Source organism: Mizuhopecten yessoensis, unplaced genomic scaffold, assembly GCF_002113885.1.
Source record: "Mizuhopecten yessoensis strain PY_sf001 unplaced genomic scaffold, ASM211388v2 scaffold2255, whole genome shotgun sequence".
Lineage (NCBI taxonomy): Eukaryota > Metazoa > Mollusca > Bivalvia > Pectinida > Pectinidae > Mizuhopecten > Mizuhopecten yessoensis.
Window position 1 is genome coordinate 460580 of NW_018404455.1, and position 22763 is coordinate 483342.

A 22763-nucleotide genomic window follows, 5' to 3' on the forward strand; every position below is an offset into this window, starting at 1 on the left:
AATATCTGTCATGCCGTACACAGGGTATTAAATCTGTCATGTCGTACACATGGTACAGATATCTGTCATGCCGTACACATGGTACAGATATCTGTCGTGCCGTATACAGGGTACAGATATTTGTCATGCCGTACATAGGGTACAGATATCTGTCCTACCGTACACAGGATACAGATATCTGTAATGACTCCAGGTAGACAATTAAAAACAAGAGACATGTGGTGATAATGCTTAAAAATTCAAGAATCAGTATAATTCATTTTAGACACAATATGCCTCTTATGGACACTATGGATATCTGGATTTAACCCTAAACAACATTTCTGTAATGCTTATTTTAATATTTTAAAATTAATAACAAACGAAAAAGAAGAATAATTAAATAAATAAACTGACTACCGGTTATGAAAACTTTTAAACCGAAACACTTTTTAACCCGAAATAAGGGTCACTATTATTGATGTTTTCTTCCAAAATGAGATTTTTAAAAGTAAACAACAATAACTTAATCCGGACCGGATTGAACTTCCACCCTACATGCTGTAATTTAGAATCGACGAGGCATACCGACGAGGAAGTGATTCATAAAATATTTCTGTCAAAATGTATGGCTAATTTGAGAGTAGAACAGTAAGCAACCATTTGTATGTGGACCTTGTGGCTAATGGGAGAGTAGAAGAGTAAGTAACCATTTGTGTGTGGACCTTGTGGCTAATGGGAGAGTAGAAGAGTAAGTAACCATTTGTATGTGGACCTTGTGGCTAATGGGAGAGTAGAANGACATGACAGTATATCATTACAAACCACACACTTTCACTGAGTGGTGTAATTTGTTAGAACAACAATGTTTATGTACACGACAAACTAGTGCTTATGATAGACATGTGTGAAACGAAAATTGATACCAACCGCAGTAAAATTGGAAATGACATATTAAACTTATATCTATATGTTATAATGATGCCTATTGTTTGTTCGACAGATACATTTTCCCAAATGTAACCTGATAAGAGGGTATCTATAAGAACGTGCTTCCTTTCTTTTTGTATATGTCTAACACTGAAACCGAATCAGATACAATGGCTTCATGTCAACTCTGTTAGCCGGCCTATCTAATTCAGGTTGTGTATGTTCTATATTGCTTGATTTGAGTCCAGAAAAACCTTTGTACCGATACGACTACCTCAATATGCTCGCATTGTCAGAATTTCATGAACAATCAATTCAATTAAACACTTTCACTGTTATTTGTTATAAAAGAGTCGTCCCCCTTCCTTCATTCACATGATCATGAAGCTAAGGTGTACTGTCGACGCATTTTTTGTTTTCATTGTATTCGAACCGGGAATCAAGAGTAACATGCACGTTTTATTAAAAGGAAATCTGATCATGCACGGGCGACTGACGACGTCAGACGCCAATATGACAACATATCATTATATTTAAAGGAATCTGAAACAAGTTTCAGTAAAATTTATCTGTTGTAGCCATAAAAAAACCCAAATAAAACATTTAAATATATTGTATAGTGACGCTCATTTTACACAGATGCAAATTGGATCCAAAACTCAACAACAGTTAGAACTACAATTAATCCCTTGCGCCCATTCATCCGCGCCAACAATAGCAATGATTATGTAACATAGGGTACCTCCACTAGTAGTCGAACCCGGAATCCCTGTTTTACTAGTCGCTCGTTTTTCCGAATGAACTGGAAATAATCCGTAGCCGAGTGGGTAGGATAGTTATTGTTGGATTCTTTACAACCCATCAACACAACAGAGGTCACAAGCGCCAATAACAAGTACAGCAGGAAGCAGCTAGTAGTTTGTACCGGGGTTACAAGTATTTATTGAAGGAATAATCTGAATTCATAATTGTTGCAAATAATCAATGAAGGTGAAATTAGCTTGCTTTCATGTACATTTTTACTATATACTGTTTTAATTACAACATAAGATTTTTTAACGCCAAGTTAATTAGATCAGTACAGATTTCATCATTCAATGGAAAATGTGATTAATCCTTTACGAGATGTTAATTATTGATTTTCTTTCTTCAGATAATATACTGTATACCAACAACTCAGTCAACATGGCGGAGGGTGGGACCGACCGCGAACAGTCGTCGGTAGATGGCGCCATGCGTCAGTCTCTGGACTCCTATCTTCTGGAATGTCCTATCTGTCTGGAGCAGCTGCGACAACCGAAATCCTTGCCTTGTCTTCATTCGTTTTGTATGGAATGCCTGGGTAGTTACATCACTAAGGAGTTGTCAGGTAAGATGGCGTCAGCATCTTCTTTCTCCTGTCCTGTGTGGCGGAAGGTCACTGAGCCGGTGAACCAATCAGAAGGTAAAGAGAGTTGGGCCGATCAATTCCCCACCAACAATCTGGCGGTCGAAATACTCCATCAATTACAAAAGACAGATAAGTCGATCGCGTGCAAACCATGCGAGACTAAAGGAAATGAGAATGTCCCGGCGAAGTTTTGGTGTAAACATAACAACACTTATTTTTGTACAGATTGCAAAATTAACGTTCATGATTTGCTTCATGAAGAATGTGAACCGCAAGACATTTCTGAAATAAACGTGTCGGCTTTACTACAACAGATGGCCTCAATCACTGGATGTGGAAAACACGAGGAGAAGATGGAATATTACTGTGAAGATCATGAAACTCTGGGATGCAGCAAATGCATCATCTTGGATCACCGGAAGTGTGAATTGGTGACGTCAGCAGAGGATTACCGGGATAAGTTGAGGAAAAGCTCTAAGATCGACGATCTGCTCGAGGAACTTCGGAAAAGTGCAGACGCCATGGAAATACTGATAATGGATGTTAGTGAGCAACTGAAAACCATGACACTAGATCAGGACACTGCGCTGCAAAGTTTGACCGACATACGCAAAAAGATCGACGAGCGGTTCGATGTACTACAGAAAGATCTCACAGACAAACTGATATCGGCCTTCAAAGAAGAAAAAGAAAACCTGGAGATATCGAAACAGCAATGTGAACGGCTGATGTTCTCTATACAGAACACGCTCACGTCATCCGATGACGCAGCCTTGAAGGATGACACTGTGGGAACGATCTGTCTGTTCCAGAGAGGACAGGCGGAGGTCGAGTCCTGTAAGGAACTCATACAGGAGTTGGAGAGGTCGTCTAGATCTACCAGTATCAAACATGAATATGACCTGGACTTACTATCCGTCGGCAACAACACCAGCCTTACAATGGGGAAGATAGTTGTTAATCAACAACCGAGGAGACTGCCATCTACTGTGTATAGTAACACAGTACCGTTGTCTGAACGTCAGTTGAAGATGACGGGGCAGTTCACTATCAAAGTTGCTTCAGACAAAAATGACTGTAAGCCGTAAGGAGTTGTCTTCCTACCTGGTGGTCGTATTGTTGTCGGAGCCGATAAAAATAGAAAGATGAAATTATTTACAGAAAAAGGTGATTTTAAATTTGAGTTGAAACTTACGGATGCATCCTGTGATCTTTGCAGTATTGATAACCACACTGTGGCAGTGATGCTGGACACGGTCCAAACAATATGTCGGGGATTCAATCTTGACCGTTTCATCGAAAATCAAGATTCAAAAGCTTGATAAAATCTGTCTTGGAGTCGCATACCACAACCACTATTTCACTGTCGGTACAACAGAATCACTTTATAGTGTACCAGCAAGCGGAGGGGAACCTAAAAAACTTCTCACAATAGGATCAAAATGTTTGCACCTCGCAAGCAATCAGAAGAATGGACACGTCTTTGCTAGTATCCATACCTCTATCCCAGACGAGGTGGCCGTGACCCGACTGTACAACAATACGCACACAGACATACTGAAGGTCGGGGTCGTGGAAAGTACAACAGGAATAGACGTGGACAGGGAGGGGAACGTGTATGTTTGTGGAGGTAGTTCAAACAACATCATACAGATGTCTGGGGATGGATCAAACGTCAGGGAACTGCTGAAGTCATCCGATGGAATCGAACAACCGAGAGCGATTTCCGTGTGGGAGGATAGAATAGTGATCACAAACACATCGTCAGACAAACAGAACTTTGTACACATCTTCCAGCTCGTTTGATGATCAAAAACTGATATGGCATAGAACTGACCAAATTAAATACGAGAAAATTAAGCCCATACGACAAACGTACTTTATCAGTGAAATGGTCGTAGGATTTATGTTTACGTAAACCTACTACCCTTCAACCGATCATCTGGTCTTGCTCCTGTGCTGAAAAGGTCTACGGATTCAAACTTTGTAATCGTTCTGAGTCATGTACCCGATGTTCTCGTCTACACGTTGATTAAAGATAAATTCAAAGTTGACAGAACTTTGTGATATCATGTTATTGGGAAAAGGGAATTATTACTAGCACATTGTGTATTGACGAATGACAGTGTGTACTAACAGAAAATTAAATCAACTCGCACCGGTCTTTTTTTACTTAACAAAGAAGTATATATTGGTCTATCAGGTGGGGAAAATGGTGGGGGCGACTGGCTAGGACAAATAATTAACAATTGTATAAAATCATATGTGATCACCTATGACCTTTTTTGTGTATTATAGGTAATAGATAAAGTGTTCTACTGGATTGAAATGAGTGATAGGACCATACATGTGTCACTGTTACGCTGCACACTCTAACACCATTAACATCTGATAATGATTCGTTCTTGTCGGCAACATCTACAAAACTGATTGAATGATGTTTTGGCAAAATCAATAATTATATAAATCTTTTCTTTCAAACAATATAAAGTCGAAAGCAACTTTTTATTATCATGCAAATCTTCCATGTGTTGCCCATTTGTAGCATACACACTCCCTGGAAAGTTCTCTCGTTCAGTGATAACAAGCCATTCCGTAATAATATATACGTTATGCATACCACAGTCTGCGTCATTCAACAAAAAAGTGTCGGATTTAAATATAACAACCATTGTCTTATTTGCCGCCCCGTTAATGGAAATCTAATAGTCGTTAAAATTATCATTCCAAATTCATTTTTCCTTTAAATTGATTATTCTTTTTGTCTTTGAATCACTACATTTTAACTGTATTTTGTCTTGTTATTAAAATTGAAGACATATCCTAATATTAATGTTTAAACTTATTTTGATTAAAGATAGAACATTTCCTTTAATAAAATTAAGAAACCCATCATCATTGTTTGAAACATTTACTAAATCTTGATTCGATTTGAGAGATATGATGTCCAAACAATTAAATGATGTAAATGTACAGAATGTTTGTAATTAGCATCTTGATTTAATGATAAAAACAAAAGTACCTGATCTGTTTTTATGTACTTTATCATTTGATCAAGTAAAAGATCGAGTGGTCTAGATAACTGAATAAATCAATCAAACAATACCTATCTGATTATATTCACATAGATGACTTAATATATATTCTCGGATGACTATGTTGAATAGAAAATATCATTTTGCGCTACAGTACCTTCTATAATTACAATGTCTATCTATTTTTCAAAACCATATTTTTTAGTAATAATCTGGTGCCGTTTTCCACCAGTTAATTTCAATAATGTCTACCCTATCACATATTCATCATGTTTTCGCATTTTCGTCCGCAGAAATTGTCTTATAGATAAATCAAAACAACTTTAAATAGAATTCATAAAATTCACAAAGTTTATATGACATAATAAACAATTAAATGTTATTTCAGCACTAAAATACAAACTCATAATTAAAGACAGTATAGTTTTAGCTGTTGTCGCCGAAATTTGAACAGCGGGTGTCACCGATGAAGCAGAAAACGCTTACTCTTCCTGAACACCTGGTCCTATCCTCTTTATTCTCATACCAAGTGTCTGTATGTAAATATATCCTTTGCCATAGTTTTTATTGATTTTGAGTTTGAAATACGGATTTTTGATACTTCGGTATTCTATTGATGTTTATGAGTTCAACAGTTTTGTACATAACCACACTTCAATCCGATCCCTCACAACAATCATACCAAGACAGTTTCACTTGATGACGTCGCAGGCGATTACAGTGACGCCATGTTAACAGACATCCACCCTCCCATACAGTGGAACTTTGTACACAAACACGCATCCTCCAATACAGTGACACCATGTTGACAGACATCCACTCTTCGTTACAGTGGAACTTTGTACACAAACACTCACCCTCCCATACAGTGACACCAGGAACACAGACATGTACATTACCATACAGTGATATCTGGAAAAGAATCCAGATTTACAAATGTCCACCCTCCGCGGTGTCCGAGTGGTTCAGGCGTCTGACATTTTGCTACCACTAGCCCTCCACCACTGGGTCCAATAGTACAAGCAGAATGTTTAGGTAAGTGTATAGTGTCAACTTCTGTCGTCAGTGTCGGAAAAGATTGTCCACATTATGAAAAAATGCATATTTAAAATCTCTCTCTCTNCATATGTACAAATGATTGTGTATGTTGCATATGCCATCTTGAATTTTGTAAATATATACAGATGTTTTATTTTAGGGAAAGGACTTTAAATAAGTTGTACAAATTGTGCCCAATCCTGTTGCTTTAAAGGCAATAACATATGTTTAAATCAAACCATTGGGTCGCCGGTTCGAGGCCTGTGGGGCCAGTCGCCTGGTACTTGCCACAAGTCGGTGTTTTTCTCCAGGTACTCCGGCTTCCCTCTACCACCAAAACCTAGCACGTCTTTAAAAGACCAAAGCTGTTAAAAAGACGTTAAACCCAAACAAACAAAACAAAACCACCATCCCAAACAGGGCATGCTATTGTGTTAGTGTAGATTTAATTAACTAGCTAGTATCCTCCATATTTTGTGTTTTATTGTATTGTATATAAACTGTTTCCACGTAAGTTCATAATCGTTCATATTTTTAGCTCACCTGGTCCGAAGGACCATGGCAAGCTTATGCCATACCGCAGCGTCCGTCGTCCGCCTTCCGTCCGTCAACTTTTCCTTTAAAACGCTACTAGTCCTGAACGGCCTAGTAGATTTTGACTAAATTTGGTCTGGAGCATCCTTAGGCCAAGGGGACTCAATTTTGTTTAAATGGTGGGTTTGCCCCCCCCCCCCCCCCTTTAAAATCCTTCTCCTACCCTAGGGATTAAGGAATTTTAGCCTTATTAAGTCTGGAGCATCCTTGGGCCAGGGGGAAAAGTTTTGTATAAACAGTGGGTTTGGCCCCCAAGGGCCTGAGGGGCGGGGCCCAATAGGGGAACATAGCAAAGTATTCTTTAAAATCCTTCTACTTCTGTAGGAATGACAGGATTTGGTCCATATTTGGTGTGGAGCATTCTTGGATTGAGGGAAACCAATTTTGTATAAACGGTTGGTCTGGCCCCCTTGGGGGCTGAGGGGCGGGGCCCAATATGGGAAATATAGCAACTTCTTAAAAATCCTTCTTTTTCTGTAGGAATGACAGGATTTATTCCATATTTAGTCTGAAGCATCCTTGGGTGAAGGGGTACCAATTTTGTATAAACCATGGGTCTGACCCTCCAGGGGCCTGAGGGGCGGGGCCCAATAGGGGAAACATAGCAAATTATTCTTTAAAATCCTTCTTCTTCTGTAGGAATGAAAATATTTGGTCCATATTTGGTGTGAAGTTTCCTTGGGTAAAGGGGAACCAATTTTGTATAACCGGTGGGTGTGGCCCCCCTGGGACCTGAGGGGCTGGGCCCTATAGGAGAAATAGAGGTAAAACCTTTAAAATCCTTCTTCTATCATAGGAATTAAGGGATTTTATCCTAATTTAGTCTGGAGCATTCTTGGGCCAAGGGGACTCAATTTTGTATAAGCAGTGTGTGTGGTCTCCCAGGGGGCAGAAGGGTGGGGTCCAATAGGAGAAATAGAGGTAAAACCTTTAAAATCCCTCTTCGACCATCGTGATTAAGGGATTTTTTCCTTATTTAGTCTGAAGCATCCTTTGGCCAAGGGGACTCAATTTTGTATAAACGGTGGGTATGACCCCCCTAGGGGCATAGGGGTGGGGTTCTGTTTGAAATTTGTTATATCTCAAGTACTGGATGGATCTTTCTGAAATTTCATATGTACTTACAGCACCTACCATTGAGTGCTATATCTTTATTTCATACCAATTATTTTAAACATATTCAGGTGAGCGGTACAGGCCCTCTAGGCCTCTTGTTATGAATTAATATGATTACGACGATAGTGATACTGGGTAAACAGACATCTACCCTCCCATACAGTGGTACTGGGTACACATACATCCACCCTCCCAAATAGTGACACTGGGTACACAGACATCTACCCTCCCATACAGTGAAAATGGATACACATCCATCCACCCTCTCATACAGTGATACTGGGTACACAGACATCCACCCTCCCATACAGTGAAAACGGATACACATCCATCCACCCTCCCATACAGTGATACTGGGCACACAGACATCCACCCTCCCATACAGTTATACTTTGTACATAGACATCAATCCTCCCATACAGTGATACCCGGCACACAGACATCCACCCTCCCTTACAGTTATACCCGACACACAGACATACACCCTCCCATACATTGATATCCAGCATACATACATCTACCCTCCCATACAGTGATACCAGGTATACAGACATCTACCCTCCCATACAGTGATACCGAGTACACACACATCCATCCTCCAATACAGTGATACCGGGTACACAGACATCTACACTCCCATACAGTGACACTGGGTATACAGACATACCCCACCCGTACAGGGATACTGATACGCAGACATCCTACCTCCCATACAGTGATACCAGCTACACAGACATCTACCCTCCCATATAGAAATACCGGGTACACAGACATCTACCCTCCCATACAGTGACACTGGGTATACAGACATACCCCACCCGTACAGGGATACTGATACACAGACATCCTACCTCCCATACAGTGATACCAGCTACACAGACATCTACCCTCCCATATAGAAATACCGGGTACACAGATATCCACCCTCCCATACAGTAATACCGGGTACACAGACATCCGCCCTCCCATTAAGTGATACCAGGTACACAGACATCTACCCTCCCATACAGAAATACCGGGTACACAGATATCCACCCTCCCATACAGTAATACCGGGTACACAGACATCTACTCTCCCATAAAGTGATACTGGGTACAAAAACATCCACCCTCCCATACAGTGATACCGGGTACACAAACAACCACCCTCCCATACAGTGATACTGGGTACAGAAACATCCACCCTCCCATACAGTGATTCAGGGTACATAGACATATACCCTCCCATACGGTGATACTGGGTACACAGACATATTAACTCTCCGATACAATGATACCAGGTACACAAACGTCTACCCTCCCTTACCGTAATACTTGGTACACAGACACCCATCCTCCCTTACCGTGATACCGGGTACACAGATATGCACCCTCCAATACAGTAATACCGGGTACACAGACATCTACTCTCCCATACAGTGATATCGGGTACACAGACATCCACCCTCCCATACAGTGATACTGGGCACACAGACATCCACCCTCCCTTACAGTTATACCCGACACACAGACATCCACCCTCCCATATAGTGACACTAGGTACACAGACATACACCCTCCCATCCATTGATATCCGGCATACATACATCTACCCTCCCATACAGTGATACCAGGTATACAGACATCTACCCTCCCATACAGAGACACTGGGTATACAGACATCCCCCCACCCGTACAGGATACTGATACACAGACATCCGCCCTCCCATATAGTGACACTAGGTACACAGACATACACCCTCCCATACATTGATATCCGGCATACATACATCTCCCCTCCCATATAGAAATACCGGGAACACAGATATCCACCCTCCCATACAGTAATACCGGGTACACAGACATCCACCCTCCCATACAGTGACACTGGGTATACAGACATACCCCCACCCGTACAGGGATACTGATACACAGACATCCTACCTCCCATACAGTGATACCAGGTACACAGACATCTACCCTCCCATATAGAAATACCGGGTACACAGATATCCACCCTCCCATACAGTAATACCGGGTACACAGACATCCGCCCTCACATTAAGTGATACCAGGTACACAAACATCCACCCTCCCATACAGAAATACCGGGTACACAGATATCCACACTCCCATACAGAAATACCGGGTACACAGATATCCACCCTCCCATACAGTAATACCGGGTACACCAACATCTACTCTCCCATAAAGTGACACTGGGTACACCAACATTTACCCTCAAATAAAGTGATATTGATTACACAGACATCAAGTCTTCCATACAGTGATACTGGGTACAAAAATATCCACCCTCCCATACAGTGATACCAGGTATACAGACATCTACCCTCCCATACAGTGATTCAGGGTACATAGACATATACCCTCCCATACGGTGATACTGGGTACACAGATACACAGACATCCACCCTCACATACAGTGATACTGGGTACACAGATACACAGACATCCACCCTCACATACAGTGATACTGGGTACAGAAACATCCACCCTCCCATACAGCGATACTGGGTACACAGACATCTACCCTCCCGTACAGTGACACTGGGTATACAGACATACCCCCACCCATACAGGGATACTGATACACAGACATCCACCCTCCCATACGGTGATACTGGGTACACAGACGTCTACCCACCCGTACAGGGATACTGATACACAGACACCCACCCTCCCATACAGTGACACTGGGTACACAGACATCCTCCCTCCCATACAGTGATACCGGGGACACAGACATCCACCCTCCAATACCGTGATACTCGGTATACAGACCTCTACCCTCCCTTACCGTGATTCCGGGTACACATACATTTACCCTCCCTTACCGTGATACGGGGTACACATACATTTACCCTCCCTTACCGTGATTCCGGGTACACATACATTTACCCTCCCTTACCGTGATTCCGGGTACACATACATTTACCCTCCCTTACCGTGATACCGGGTACACATACATCTTCCCTCCCTTACAGTGATACTGGGTACAGAAACATCCACCCTCCCATACAGTGATACTGGGTACACAGACATCCACCCTCCCATACAGTGATACTCGGTATACAGACGTCTACCCTCCCTTACCGTGATACCGGGTACACATACATTTACCCTCCCTTACCGTGATACCGGGTACACATACATCTACCCTCCCTTACAGTGATACTGGGTACACAGACGTCTACCCTCCTATACAGTGATACCGTGTACACATACATCTACCCTCCCTTACATTGATACCGGGTACACAAACATCCATTCTCCCATACAATGATACTGGATACACAACACCAACCCTCCCATACAGTGATATCGGGTACACAGACATCTACCCTCCCATATAGTAATACAGGGTACACATACATCCACACTCTCATACAGTGATACCGGGTACACAGACATCTACTCTCCCATACAGTGATATCGGGTACACAGACATCCACCCTCCCATATATTAATACAGGGTACACATACATCCACACTCCCATACAGAAATGCTGGGTACACATACATCCACACTCCCATACAGAAATGCTGGGTACACAGACATTCACACTCCCATACAGAAATGCTGGGTACATAGACATCTACCCTCCAATACAGTAATACTGGGTACACAGTTATCCACCCTCCCATACAGCTATACCGGGAACATAGACAGCTACCCTCCCATACAAGTAACTTGGAACACACGACATCCGCTCACCTATATACTGATACCGACTTCACAGTCCTACCCTACAGTGACCAAATGTTGACAGATACTGTACCTATCCCCAAATATGTCCTCCAACACTGTTACATTGAGTAATTATAAAGACTATTTATTCAGGTTAAAGGCAGGCATTACACTTATATCACATTTGGCAATTGGACATATATATTAATATATGTAATCACAAATAATATCTATAAGTTACTTTATGCTTTAGAACTTGTAGTCAGTCAGGGTGTTAAAAACTTGATTGGATATGATTAATTATACACGAATCCTGCTTTATATACAGTGACACAGGAAAAACCGATATATTTCGACCCATGCAATGACTTAGCTAAGGATTTAGCAAATATCTAGTGAAAATGATATTTTAAAATATTTTTCAAAAATCAGTAAAAAAATATTTCAGGTACTGTTTTTTGGTTTGTCCAAGAATATGTGCATTAAATAGTTTTGAAACCCGCCTTTGATTCCTAAATAGAAATCATATTTTAACCGAAGCAATTAAATGTTCACTTATATTGATAAGGTTTTCTGAGTGAATTTTAAAGTACAAAACGACTAATAAAATCCGGACCGGATGAAACTCAGGCCGTACGTGCCGTAATTTAGAACCGTATCCCCCTTTGTGACGAGTAGAGGCGTGGCGGCGAAGGAGAGGACCGTACCGACGTTTCTGTCAAACTTTGTGGCTATTGCGAAGATAGAACAGTAAGTCACCATTTGTATACGGACCATTAGACACAAATAACATGACAGCAAGTCATTACAATTGACAATTAAGGACATTCTAATATGCCCATATGGCTGCCACACCAAACTATATATGAAATTCAATAATGCATTCCGTTAGCATTAAACAATCCCTATCACAAAATAATACTCCTCCAATATTTCTCAAACATAATTGAGGTACATGCACACTAAATTTCAGATAAAAACATTCAATAACTGAGCAAAAAACTCACTTTTTATATGTCCATTTTCCAAGCTAAATAAAAGTCACAATTCAGGATTTTTTTTATTTAAACTTGTAAATACAGTATCATAAGGTTGAAGGTCCATGGAGATGCATTTGTCGAGAAAATTGTAAGAAAATGTGTCTAATTTCAAAAATAATGGCATATATTTCCCCTGAATAAATAACAACTGATCATGAGCACAAAGCGAACAAGGCTGACTGAGGTTGGAAAAAAGCATGGAAAGTAAGTGGACTCCATTCACTACAGGTTCTCACTCGGCTAATATGGCTTGACTTGTATAAAAAGTCTTGTTAGCTTGATGAATAATTGTAAAATATCAAATCAAAATACATGTCATCATCTCGAGATTTGAAGCATTTTCTCACATTTTTCTCGACAAATACATCTCAATGGACATCCAACCTTATGATATTTACAAGTTTAAATGGGTTTTTAGCCATCCGTCTTCGTCCGTCGTGCGTTGTCCGTTAACATTTACATTTTCAACTTAAGCTGAAATACTGGCAAATGGTTTCATTAATATTTCATGGGAAGGTTACTGACATCTCCTTGACCAAGTGTTGTTATTTTTCGGGTCGATCAGAAATCCAATATGGCCGCCACTTTAAAAAACTATTTCAAACTTAAAGTCAGGTTCTGCTAAACCGATTGAACTGAAACTTGGTAGGAATGATCGACTCATAGTCCTGACAAAATGTTGTTATTTTTCGAGTCGATGAGAAATCCAACATGGCCGCCACGGCCGCCATTTTGAAAAAAAACCTGTTTCAAACTTGAAGTCAGGTTCTGCTAGGCCGATTGAACTGAACCTTGGTAGGAATGATCGACTCATAGTCCTGACAAAATGTTGTTATTTTTCGAGTCGATGAGAAATCCACCAGGGCCGCCACGGCCGCCATTTTGAAAAACTATTTCAAACTTAAAGTCAAGTTCTACTGGGCCGCTTCAACTGAAAATTTGTAGGAATTATCGACTCATGGTCCTGAATTGGTTTTTTTGGGGTTGATCAGAAATCCAATATGGCCGCCACTTTAAAAAACTATTTCAAACTTAAAGTCAAGTTCTACTGGGCCGATTCAACTGAAACTTTGTAGGAATTATCGACTCATGGTCCTGAATTGGGTTTTTTGGGGTTGATCAGAAATCAAATATGGCCGCCACGGCCGCCATTTTGAAAAAAAACAGTCTCAAACTTGAAGTCAAGTTCTGCTAGGCCGATTGAACTGAAACTTGGTAGGAATGATCGACTTATGGTCCTGACAAGGTGTTGTTATTTTTCGGGTCAATCAGAAATCCAATATGGCTACCACTGCTGCCATTTTGAAAAACTATTTCTAACTTAAAGTCAAGTTCTACTGGGCTGATTAAACTGAAACTTTGTAGGAATGATCGGCTCATGGTCCTGACAAAGTGTGTTTTTTATCGGGTCGATCAGAAATTTACAATTTGGCTGCCACGGCCGCTTTTTTGAAAATAACTATTTCAAACTTAAAAACAAGTTCTATTAGGCCGATTTAACTGAAACTCGGTCTAGGAATGATCAGCTCATGGTCCTGTTAAACTTAAGTTAACGTTATACTGAACTATTTTTTACTCAAATTGTTACATATTTCAACAACAAAAACAAATACCGTAGGGCCCATGGGCCTCTTGTTTTCCTGAATTGTGATATTTATTTAGCTTGGAAAATGAACATATAAAAAGTTTTTCATCAGTTATTGAATGTTTTTTTCTGAAATTTAGTATGCATATACCTCAATTATGTTTGAGAAATATTGGAGGAGGATTATTTTGTGACGGATTGTTTAATGCTAACGGAATGCATTATTGAATTTGATGTACAGTTTGGTGTGGCAGCCATATTGGAAAGTGTCGTAATTTGGGAGAACAGCAATGATTGTAACAACAAGCTGATACTAATGATAAACATATGTGAAACGAAAGTTAGGCCAATAGCAGTAAAATTGGAAATGGCAAAACGTTGATATGTAATATATATATGTTATGATGCTTCATGATTGTCGGACAGAGACATAGTTCGATATGGAACTGATCAGAGATCACTTATAAGGTCAGGTTGTACATGGTTGCTTTCATTTTATTTATGTCATTGTTAGCCGGCCTTTCTAACGCAGGGTTTGTATTCAATATTGCTCGGTTTAAGTCCAGGAATATAATCATTCAAACACGACTACCTCAGTGTGCGCGCATTATCAGAATTTCTTTTAAATCTATTCAACGAGCGCTTTTACTGTTATTTGTAACAAGGCAAAGTCTTACAAGGCAATCCATAGTCCCCCACCGGTAACGATTTCTATATTTAACAAACAGTACACTTATGTCCGGATGTATCTATTGTTAAGAAAGTATCCTGATACATAATACAACTTAACGACGTTAAAGGCATCTTTGTAACGGTAAAACTTGTTTTGTTACCAACAGAAGAAGTTTATTTGCATTATTGTTTTATAAAGTAAATCTGGTTACACCAGGTGAAATAGTATTAGAAGAAATGCCCCGGATAAACTTTTTTCAAAAGTTGAGGTAAAAGCATAGGTCACCATGAGGTCATAGTGACCTTCTTCTTGCACTTTGCATTCCGCCCTCCCAAGATGTCATTGTACACCAAATCCAATTACTTCATGTAAAAAAGATATTTCTTTGACATACTTTTTCAAAAGTGAATGTCAAAGGTCAAGTCATAGGTCATAGTGACCTAATTTGGGAGCCAGTGGGGGACTTATAAATGAGTTATCTCCCTTCTTCCCCTTACACTTCCTGTTTCCCGTCGTCGTCTTTTAAAAAAAAAAAATCAATGTGTTTTAATAGGGAGTCGTGACATTAAGTTTTCAAAAAGAAAATTTATAACGCACAAGCGACTGACAACGTCAGAAGCCGCGCAACGACATTACCATTTAATAAAGTACCTGATTTTAGTTTCAGCCTGAATTATCTATTGTAGCAATAAAAAGGAACAATGCATTTTGATTTGATAATTCTACAATCACATTTATATGACCAGCAGATTCCAATTGAATCAAACAAAGTTGTGGAAACATTAATAATTTCAATAAATCTCCTGTGCTCTTCCATCCGCGCCAAAATAGTGATTAGTATAAATAGAAGGAAATCTGTTTAGTAATTGTTATAAAATATATAAAGTTTATGTATTCAATGATATTACACCAAAGATGAAATTGGCGTTCTCTTATGTAATTTAATAACATCATTAACATGTTGGAATTAAAACAGTAATGTATCAATCTCATTCATGTACACAAAGTCAATTATATTATTCCGTACTGATTTTGTAAAAGAAATATACTGTTTCATAATTGTTGTTAAAAAGATAAAGTTTATTATTCAATGATTTCAGATTAAAGGTGAAAATTGCGTTCTCTTATGTTAAAGATCTACTCTTTGTTGTATCATGTATGCAACGAGAAGTCAAGTTAAATAAATATGTAAGGATTTCGTCGGACAAAGTGGTTTATTATCTACAAGGTATTGATTTTGTACATTTATTTTCTACATGTAGCTAACAAAGACACGTCGGTCAGAATGGCGGATGGTGGATCAGACTACGAACAGTCGTCGGTAGATGGCGCCATGCGTCAGTCCCTGGACTCCCACTTATTGGAATGTCCTATCTGTCTGGAGCAGCTGCGACAACCGAAGTCACTGCCTTGTCTACATTCGTTTTGTCTGGAATGCCTGGGTAGCTACATCACTAAGGAGTTGTCAGGTAAGATGGCGTCAGCGTCTTCTTTCTCCTGTCCTGTGTGCCGGAAGGTCACTGAACCGATGAACCAATCAGAATTCAAAGAGAGTTGGGCCGAGCAATTCCCCACCAACAATCTGGCAGTCGAAATACTCCAGCAATTACAAAAGACGGATAAGTCGATCACGTGCAAACCATGCGAGACTAAAGGAAATAAGAATGTCCCGGCGAAGTTTTGGTGTAAACATAACAACGCTTATTTTTGTACAGACTGCAAAATTAACGTTCATGATTTGCTTCATGGAGAATGTGAACCGCAAGACATCTCTGAAGTAAACATGTCGGCTTTACTACAACAGAAGGCCTCACTCACTGGATGTGGGAAACACAAGGAGAAGATGGAATATTACTGTGAAGATCATCAAATTCTGGGATGCAACAAATGCATTATTGTCGATCACCGGAAGTGTGAAGTGGTGACGTCAGCAGAGGATTACCGGGACAAGTTGAGGAAAAGCTCTAACATCGACGATCTGCTGGAGGAACTTCGTAAAAGTGCAGTCGCCATGGAAATACTGATAAAAGATGTTGGAGAGCAACTTAAAACTATGACACTAGATCAGGACACTGCGCTGCAAAGTTTGACCGACATACGCAAACAGATTGACGAGCGGTTCGATGTACTACAGAAAGATCTCACAGACAAACTGATATCAGCCTTCAAAGAAGAAAAAGAAAACCTGGAGATATTGAGACAGCAATGCGAACGGCTGATGTTCTCTATGCAGAACACGTTGATGTCCTCCAAGGATGCAGCTTTGAAAGAAGACATTGTGGGGACGATTAATCTCTTCCAGAGAGGACAGGCGGAGGTCAAGTCCTGTAAGGAACTCGTAAAGGAGTTGGAGCGGTCGTCTAGATCTACCAGTATCAAACATAAATATGATCCGGACATACTCTCAGTCGGCAACAACACCAGCCTCACGATGGGGAAAATAGTCGTTGATCAACAACCGAGGAGACTGCCATCAACTGTGTATAGTAACATAGTACCTTTGTCTGAACGTCATTTGAAGATGACGGGGAAGTTCTCTATCAAAGTTCCATCAGACAAGTCTGAATATTCCGCGTATGGAGTTGTCTTACTGTCTGGTGGTCGTATTGTTGTTGCAGACAAAGAAAATAGAAAGATGAAACTATTTACAGAAAAAGGTGATTTTAAATTTGAGCTGGAACTTACGGATGCATCATGTGATCTTTGTCGAATTGATGACAACACTGTGGCAGCGATACTGATAGATGTCAAAACAATATGTATTGTCAATGTCGGGGACTCAACCTTGACCGTTTCATCGAAAATCAAGATTCCAAAGCTTGATGAAAGCTGTCTTGGTGTCACATACCACAACAACTATTTCATTGTCGGTACAACAGAATCACTTTATAGTGTACCAGCAAGCGGAGGTGAACCTAAAAATCTTCTCACATTTAAATCACAATGTTTGCACCTCGCAAGCAATCAGAAGAATGGACACGTCTTTGCTAGTATCCATACCTCTACCCCAGACGAGGTGGTCGTGATCCGACTGTCTGACGAAGCACACACACATGTACTGAAGGTCGGGCTGGTTAAAAGTACAACAGGAATAGACGTGGACAGGGAGGGCAATTTGTATGTTTGTGGAAGTAGTTCAAACAACGTCATACAGATGTCTGGGGATGGAAGAAACATCAGGGAACTGCTGACGTCATCAGATGGAATCAAACGACCGAGGGCCATTTCTGTGTGGGAGGATAGGATAGTAATTACAAACGGATCGAAATACCAAAATAATTTTGTACACATGTTCCAGCTCGTCTGGATGATAGGACATCCCGATAAAGTATAGACCGGTGATATATAGGATAAAGTATAGACCGGTGATATATAGGATAAAGTATAGACCGGTGATATATAGGATAAAGTATAGACCGTTGATGTATAGGATAAAGAAACTGGTCGTGTTTGGACGGATTATGTTAATCATTTCAGGACCAAATCCCATACAAGAAAACTTGACCCACATGGCAAGTCATATACTATAGATGTTTAGGTTGTAGGGTTTATGTTTACGTTATCCTACGACCCTTCCACTAACTTAAATGTATCATGTCTTGCCAAGTGTTATGTATAGTCAACGTGATTTTGTGAAACAAGCTCGCGTCAAATATTGTAAGAAGAACTCGGCGCTATGTACCAGACATCTCCACCTGCACGTTTGATAAAAGATACATATAAATACCATAATAGAGGATCTGTGTAACTAGAACCATGTCACTGAGAAAAGGGAAACATTTCCATCAGTGGTTGTAGTGATGATTGACAGTGTGTATTGTTACGTAACTATAGGCTGGAGTGACACGTGACAGTGTGTATTGTGACGTAACTATAGGCTGGAGTGACCAGTGACAAGTTGAACACTATAAGTTTACACAGTGGTGGGGTCGACTGGCAATTGCACAGCATCATTAATGATCAACTTTGACCTTAAATATGCATAACACTAATTAAGTCGGTAATAGATGCAAACAAAAACTAGACTGATATGATTGAATGGGCAGTCTACACCTTGCCATCGAGAGAGCAAGACGACCGGCTCCGTTCAAGCGGTTTATTTCAGGACAAAACAACATTAAATAATACGATGGTATTAAGTTAACTTTTTTGTTAACTCCTGTGTTACTATTATTATGTCGTACTTGTAACATTTGACACTGATAATATCACGAATATGGAGGATAAGTAGGGGTAAAAAAGTGATAACTGAAATTTAAGTACACGACATGTAAATAAGAAATACAAAGTTATTACCTTTTCAACTATTCTTTGGCAAATTCTCAGAAAAATGGCCTTTTAACTGTATACATGAAACAACTGATTATGCTCATACATAACTTAAACACTTGCATGATTTCAAAAGCATCTGTCAATCACGAACGCATTAGTTTAAGTAAAGCTTTCAACATAGCATTCTGATGGTTAGATATAAGTTCTCAGCTTATAAGTTATTAAAATGGCCAACTGCCCCTGAGGTTTTTCTACTAGCTTATCTCGTCCTAGTACACGAAAAGACACGACCTAAAATTTCGAAATCCAAGTGATCAAAGTTAATTTTTCTGAAAATTTCAATACTCTGAAGACGGAGGTCAGTTTAGTAAACCAGCAAATCGAACGAAATCTAAATGTGTATCTAGGTTAATATAACAGAATCTTAGCGTTTTCCATATTAGATACATGTACTAGTAGTTTATCACTCCAGTGTGTTACCTTACAGCAGTCCTGCTGGGACACATGTGTTATCCACATACTATTCAAGAGTAACACAATCTGTTGGGATATATTTCACAAGAATAATTCATTTTACATGGAACTAATGAAAATTTTGATTTTTGAAGTGTCATTCGATATTCAGTTTTTCATTTATTTGAAAATTTAAAATATCATCTTTAACAGAATGTCAATTTACAAAATGTTATCCTTGCATTTACAAATTAACTTTCAATTAAGGAAATAACCCTTTGTCATTGTTTGAAACATGTTTTAAATATTGATTTGATTTTGAATAAATGGACTGATGTAAATGTAAACAGTATCAAAAGTTTAAAATGTTTTTCATTTAATATAAAAAAAATAAAAAAATGTTTATCCCTCATTTCTTGTTTCGTTTTTTTTTGTTGAGGGTACTACTGTAAACCGGGAAACTGTCGCCTAGTAAAACATTCTCCCCCTACCGACAAAATCTATGTTTACCCTGTGTTAATTTCGCCCTTCACCTTTAATTACAATATATGTTTTATGTTGCATACTAATATTCACGGTCATGATAAATTCATCCTCATTAGGGAAAGCGAAAACGTCTAAAGTTAAACTGCGGCGAACATTGCCCTGTATACCGTATATATGGTCTTGTTTATAGTAAAGTTCCCTTTACTAGTGACAGAAATATAGGATCTTACATGAATTTCCATTTCATATGAGATTTATGAAACGAGTCTCTAAGTTTTTTTTATTCAGTGAGCCTCTGGCGAGCTAAAATGAAAAATTCGTGACGAGTTCAATAAATTTCATATGATATAAATACAAGTGTAGGATCCTTTTTATCACATAATCAAGATTTGTGGCATTTGTTCGTGTAAAACGTCAATTTTCAGGCACCCGTGAAATGTAAAAAAAAACAACGCCATTTTGACTCCAGTGCGTAAGTCTGTGACGTGATGTACTTATCCTAGGCCTGACGTCACAATTGAAACAATTGTTACACAACCGATCACAGGGATGATATGTCCTATTACATGGGTTAATACGCAAAAACGTTTGACATGGGTATATTCACTGGAAAACACAGTACATTATGTGATAAATAGTAAATTGATGTACTGTGAGAAACAAGTCTGCTATTATCCTCAACCTTTATCCATTTCTAACAACGAAGCCAGGGATGGTTAACATTTCCAATTTTTAAAATACAATTGGAAAATCTATGTTGAAAAAAAAAATTTGAAAGTCAAACTGTCTTCTTATCGTCTGATAATCTGTTACTGTCACAAGAGCGTTAGTAGTATAGTTAAATGTTCAAGAAATAAAAAAAACATTCTTAATGGAAAACGCGTTCCCTTTAATGGTAGCAGAAAGGAAAAAATAATGTAATGTGAGAAAAAAGGCTGCCGTTATCCTCAATATATATCCATGTCTAACAACGAAGCAAAGGATCATTGAAATAACCATTTTTCAAAATACCATTGTAAAAGTTTATGTTGAAGAACTGTTGATTAACTTACAAAGTCAAACTGTCTTTCTAACGTCTGTTTTAATCTGTTTCTGTCATTAGCGAGTAAAACGTGTGTCAAGAGTTATGTCCCATTGAACGTCTTTCAACACTGATGTGTGTGACATAAAAACACAATGCTATCATGGTTATTAACATTCACTCGTAAATGTTAGAGAACAAACTTACAAATCACTGTTTTAAATAACATACTGTACACGTTCTAAATGAATTATCACTATAATAGTTCCTTCAGACAAATACAACTGTTCTGCGAGGGAAGGTATTGCATGTCCTTAACATCTAATCTATATACTACTTCAGCCTATCATAGAGATCTACATTTCTAAGATCCCCCCCCCAAAAAAAAAAATGAGACGTGGTACAGAGACATCCAATTGCAACAATGTAAAATCGAGTATAACTGCAGCAACCGCAATGACACAAGGCATATATATATATATCTGTCATGCCGTAAACAGGGTACATATATCTGTCGTGCCGTAAACAGGGTACATATATCTGTCGTGCCGTACACAGGGTACACATATCTGTCATGCCGTCCACAAGGTACAGATATATGTCATGCCGTACACAGGGTTCATATATCTGTCATGCCGTACACAGGGTACAGATATCTGTCGTGCCGTAAACAGGGTACATATATCTGTCGTGCCGTAAACAGGTTACATATATCTGTCGTGCCGTACACAGGGTACAGATATCTGTCGTGCCGTAAACAGGGTACATATATCTGTCGTGCCGTCCACAAGGTACAGATATCTGTCATGCCGTACACGGGGTACACATATCTGTCGTGCCGTACACAAGGTACATATATCTGTCATGCCGTAAACAGGGTACAGATATCTGTCATGCCGTAAACAGGGTACATATATCTGTCGTGCCGTAAACAGGGTACATATATCTGTCGTGCCGTACACAAGGTACAGATATATGTCATGCCGTACACAAGGAACAGATATCTGTCGTGCCGTACACAGGGTACACATATCTGTCGTGCCGTCCACAAGGTACATATATCTGTCATGCCGTACACAGGGTACAGATATCTGTCATGCCGTAAACAGGGTACAGATATCTGTCGTGCCGTACACAAGGTAAAGATATCTGTCATGCCGTACGCAGGGCATATATATCTGTCATGCCGTACGCAGGGCATATATATATGTCATGCTGTACGCAGGGTATATATATCTGTCATGCCGTAAACAAGGTACAGATATCTGTCGTGCCGTACACAGGGTACAGATATCTGCCGTGCCGTACACAAGGTACATATATCAGTCATGCCGTACACAAGGTATATATATCAGTTATGCCGTACACAAGGTACATATATCAGTCATGCCGTACACAAGGAACATATATCTGACGTGCCGGACACAAGGTACATATATCAGTCATGCCGTACACAAGGTACA

At 39.5% G+C, this 22763-nt stretch overlaps 2 protein-coding genes across 5 annotated transcripts in view; both read left to right on the top strand.

Annotated features, from left to right (window-relative positions):
* Positions 1-4383, top strand: part of LOC110445393 (tripartite motif-containing protein 2-like) — a 33866-nt gene extending 29483 nt beyond the window's left edge. Inside the window, exon 2 of the mRNA XM_021489980.1 lies at positions 2063-4383. Coding sequence (XP_021345655.1) covers positions 2095-3387 — 1293 coding nt within the window. The 5' untranslated portion in view covers positions 2063-2094 and the 3' untranslated portion in view covers positions 3388-4383. The remainder of the gene's footprint in view (positions 1-2062) is intronic.
* The window catches only part of LOC110445390 (tripartite motif-containing protein 2-like), an 81552-nt gene that overhangs the window by 48423 nt on the left and 10366 nt on the right, over positions 1-22763 (top strand). For 2 of the 4 annotated variants that reach the window (XM_021489972.1, XM_021489975.1), the window contains exon 2: positions 16331-19069. In XM_021489972.1, the coding sequence (XP_021345647.1) occupies positions 16354-18402 (2049 nt within the window). In that variant the 5' untranslated portion in view covers positions 16331-16353 and the 3' untranslated portion in view covers positions 18403-19069. Of the gene's footprint in view, positions 1-12160; positions 12521-16330; positions 19070-22763 lie in introns of those variants that run through there. The other 2 variants (XM_021489974.1, XM_021489976.1) reach the window with 2 other exon arrangements.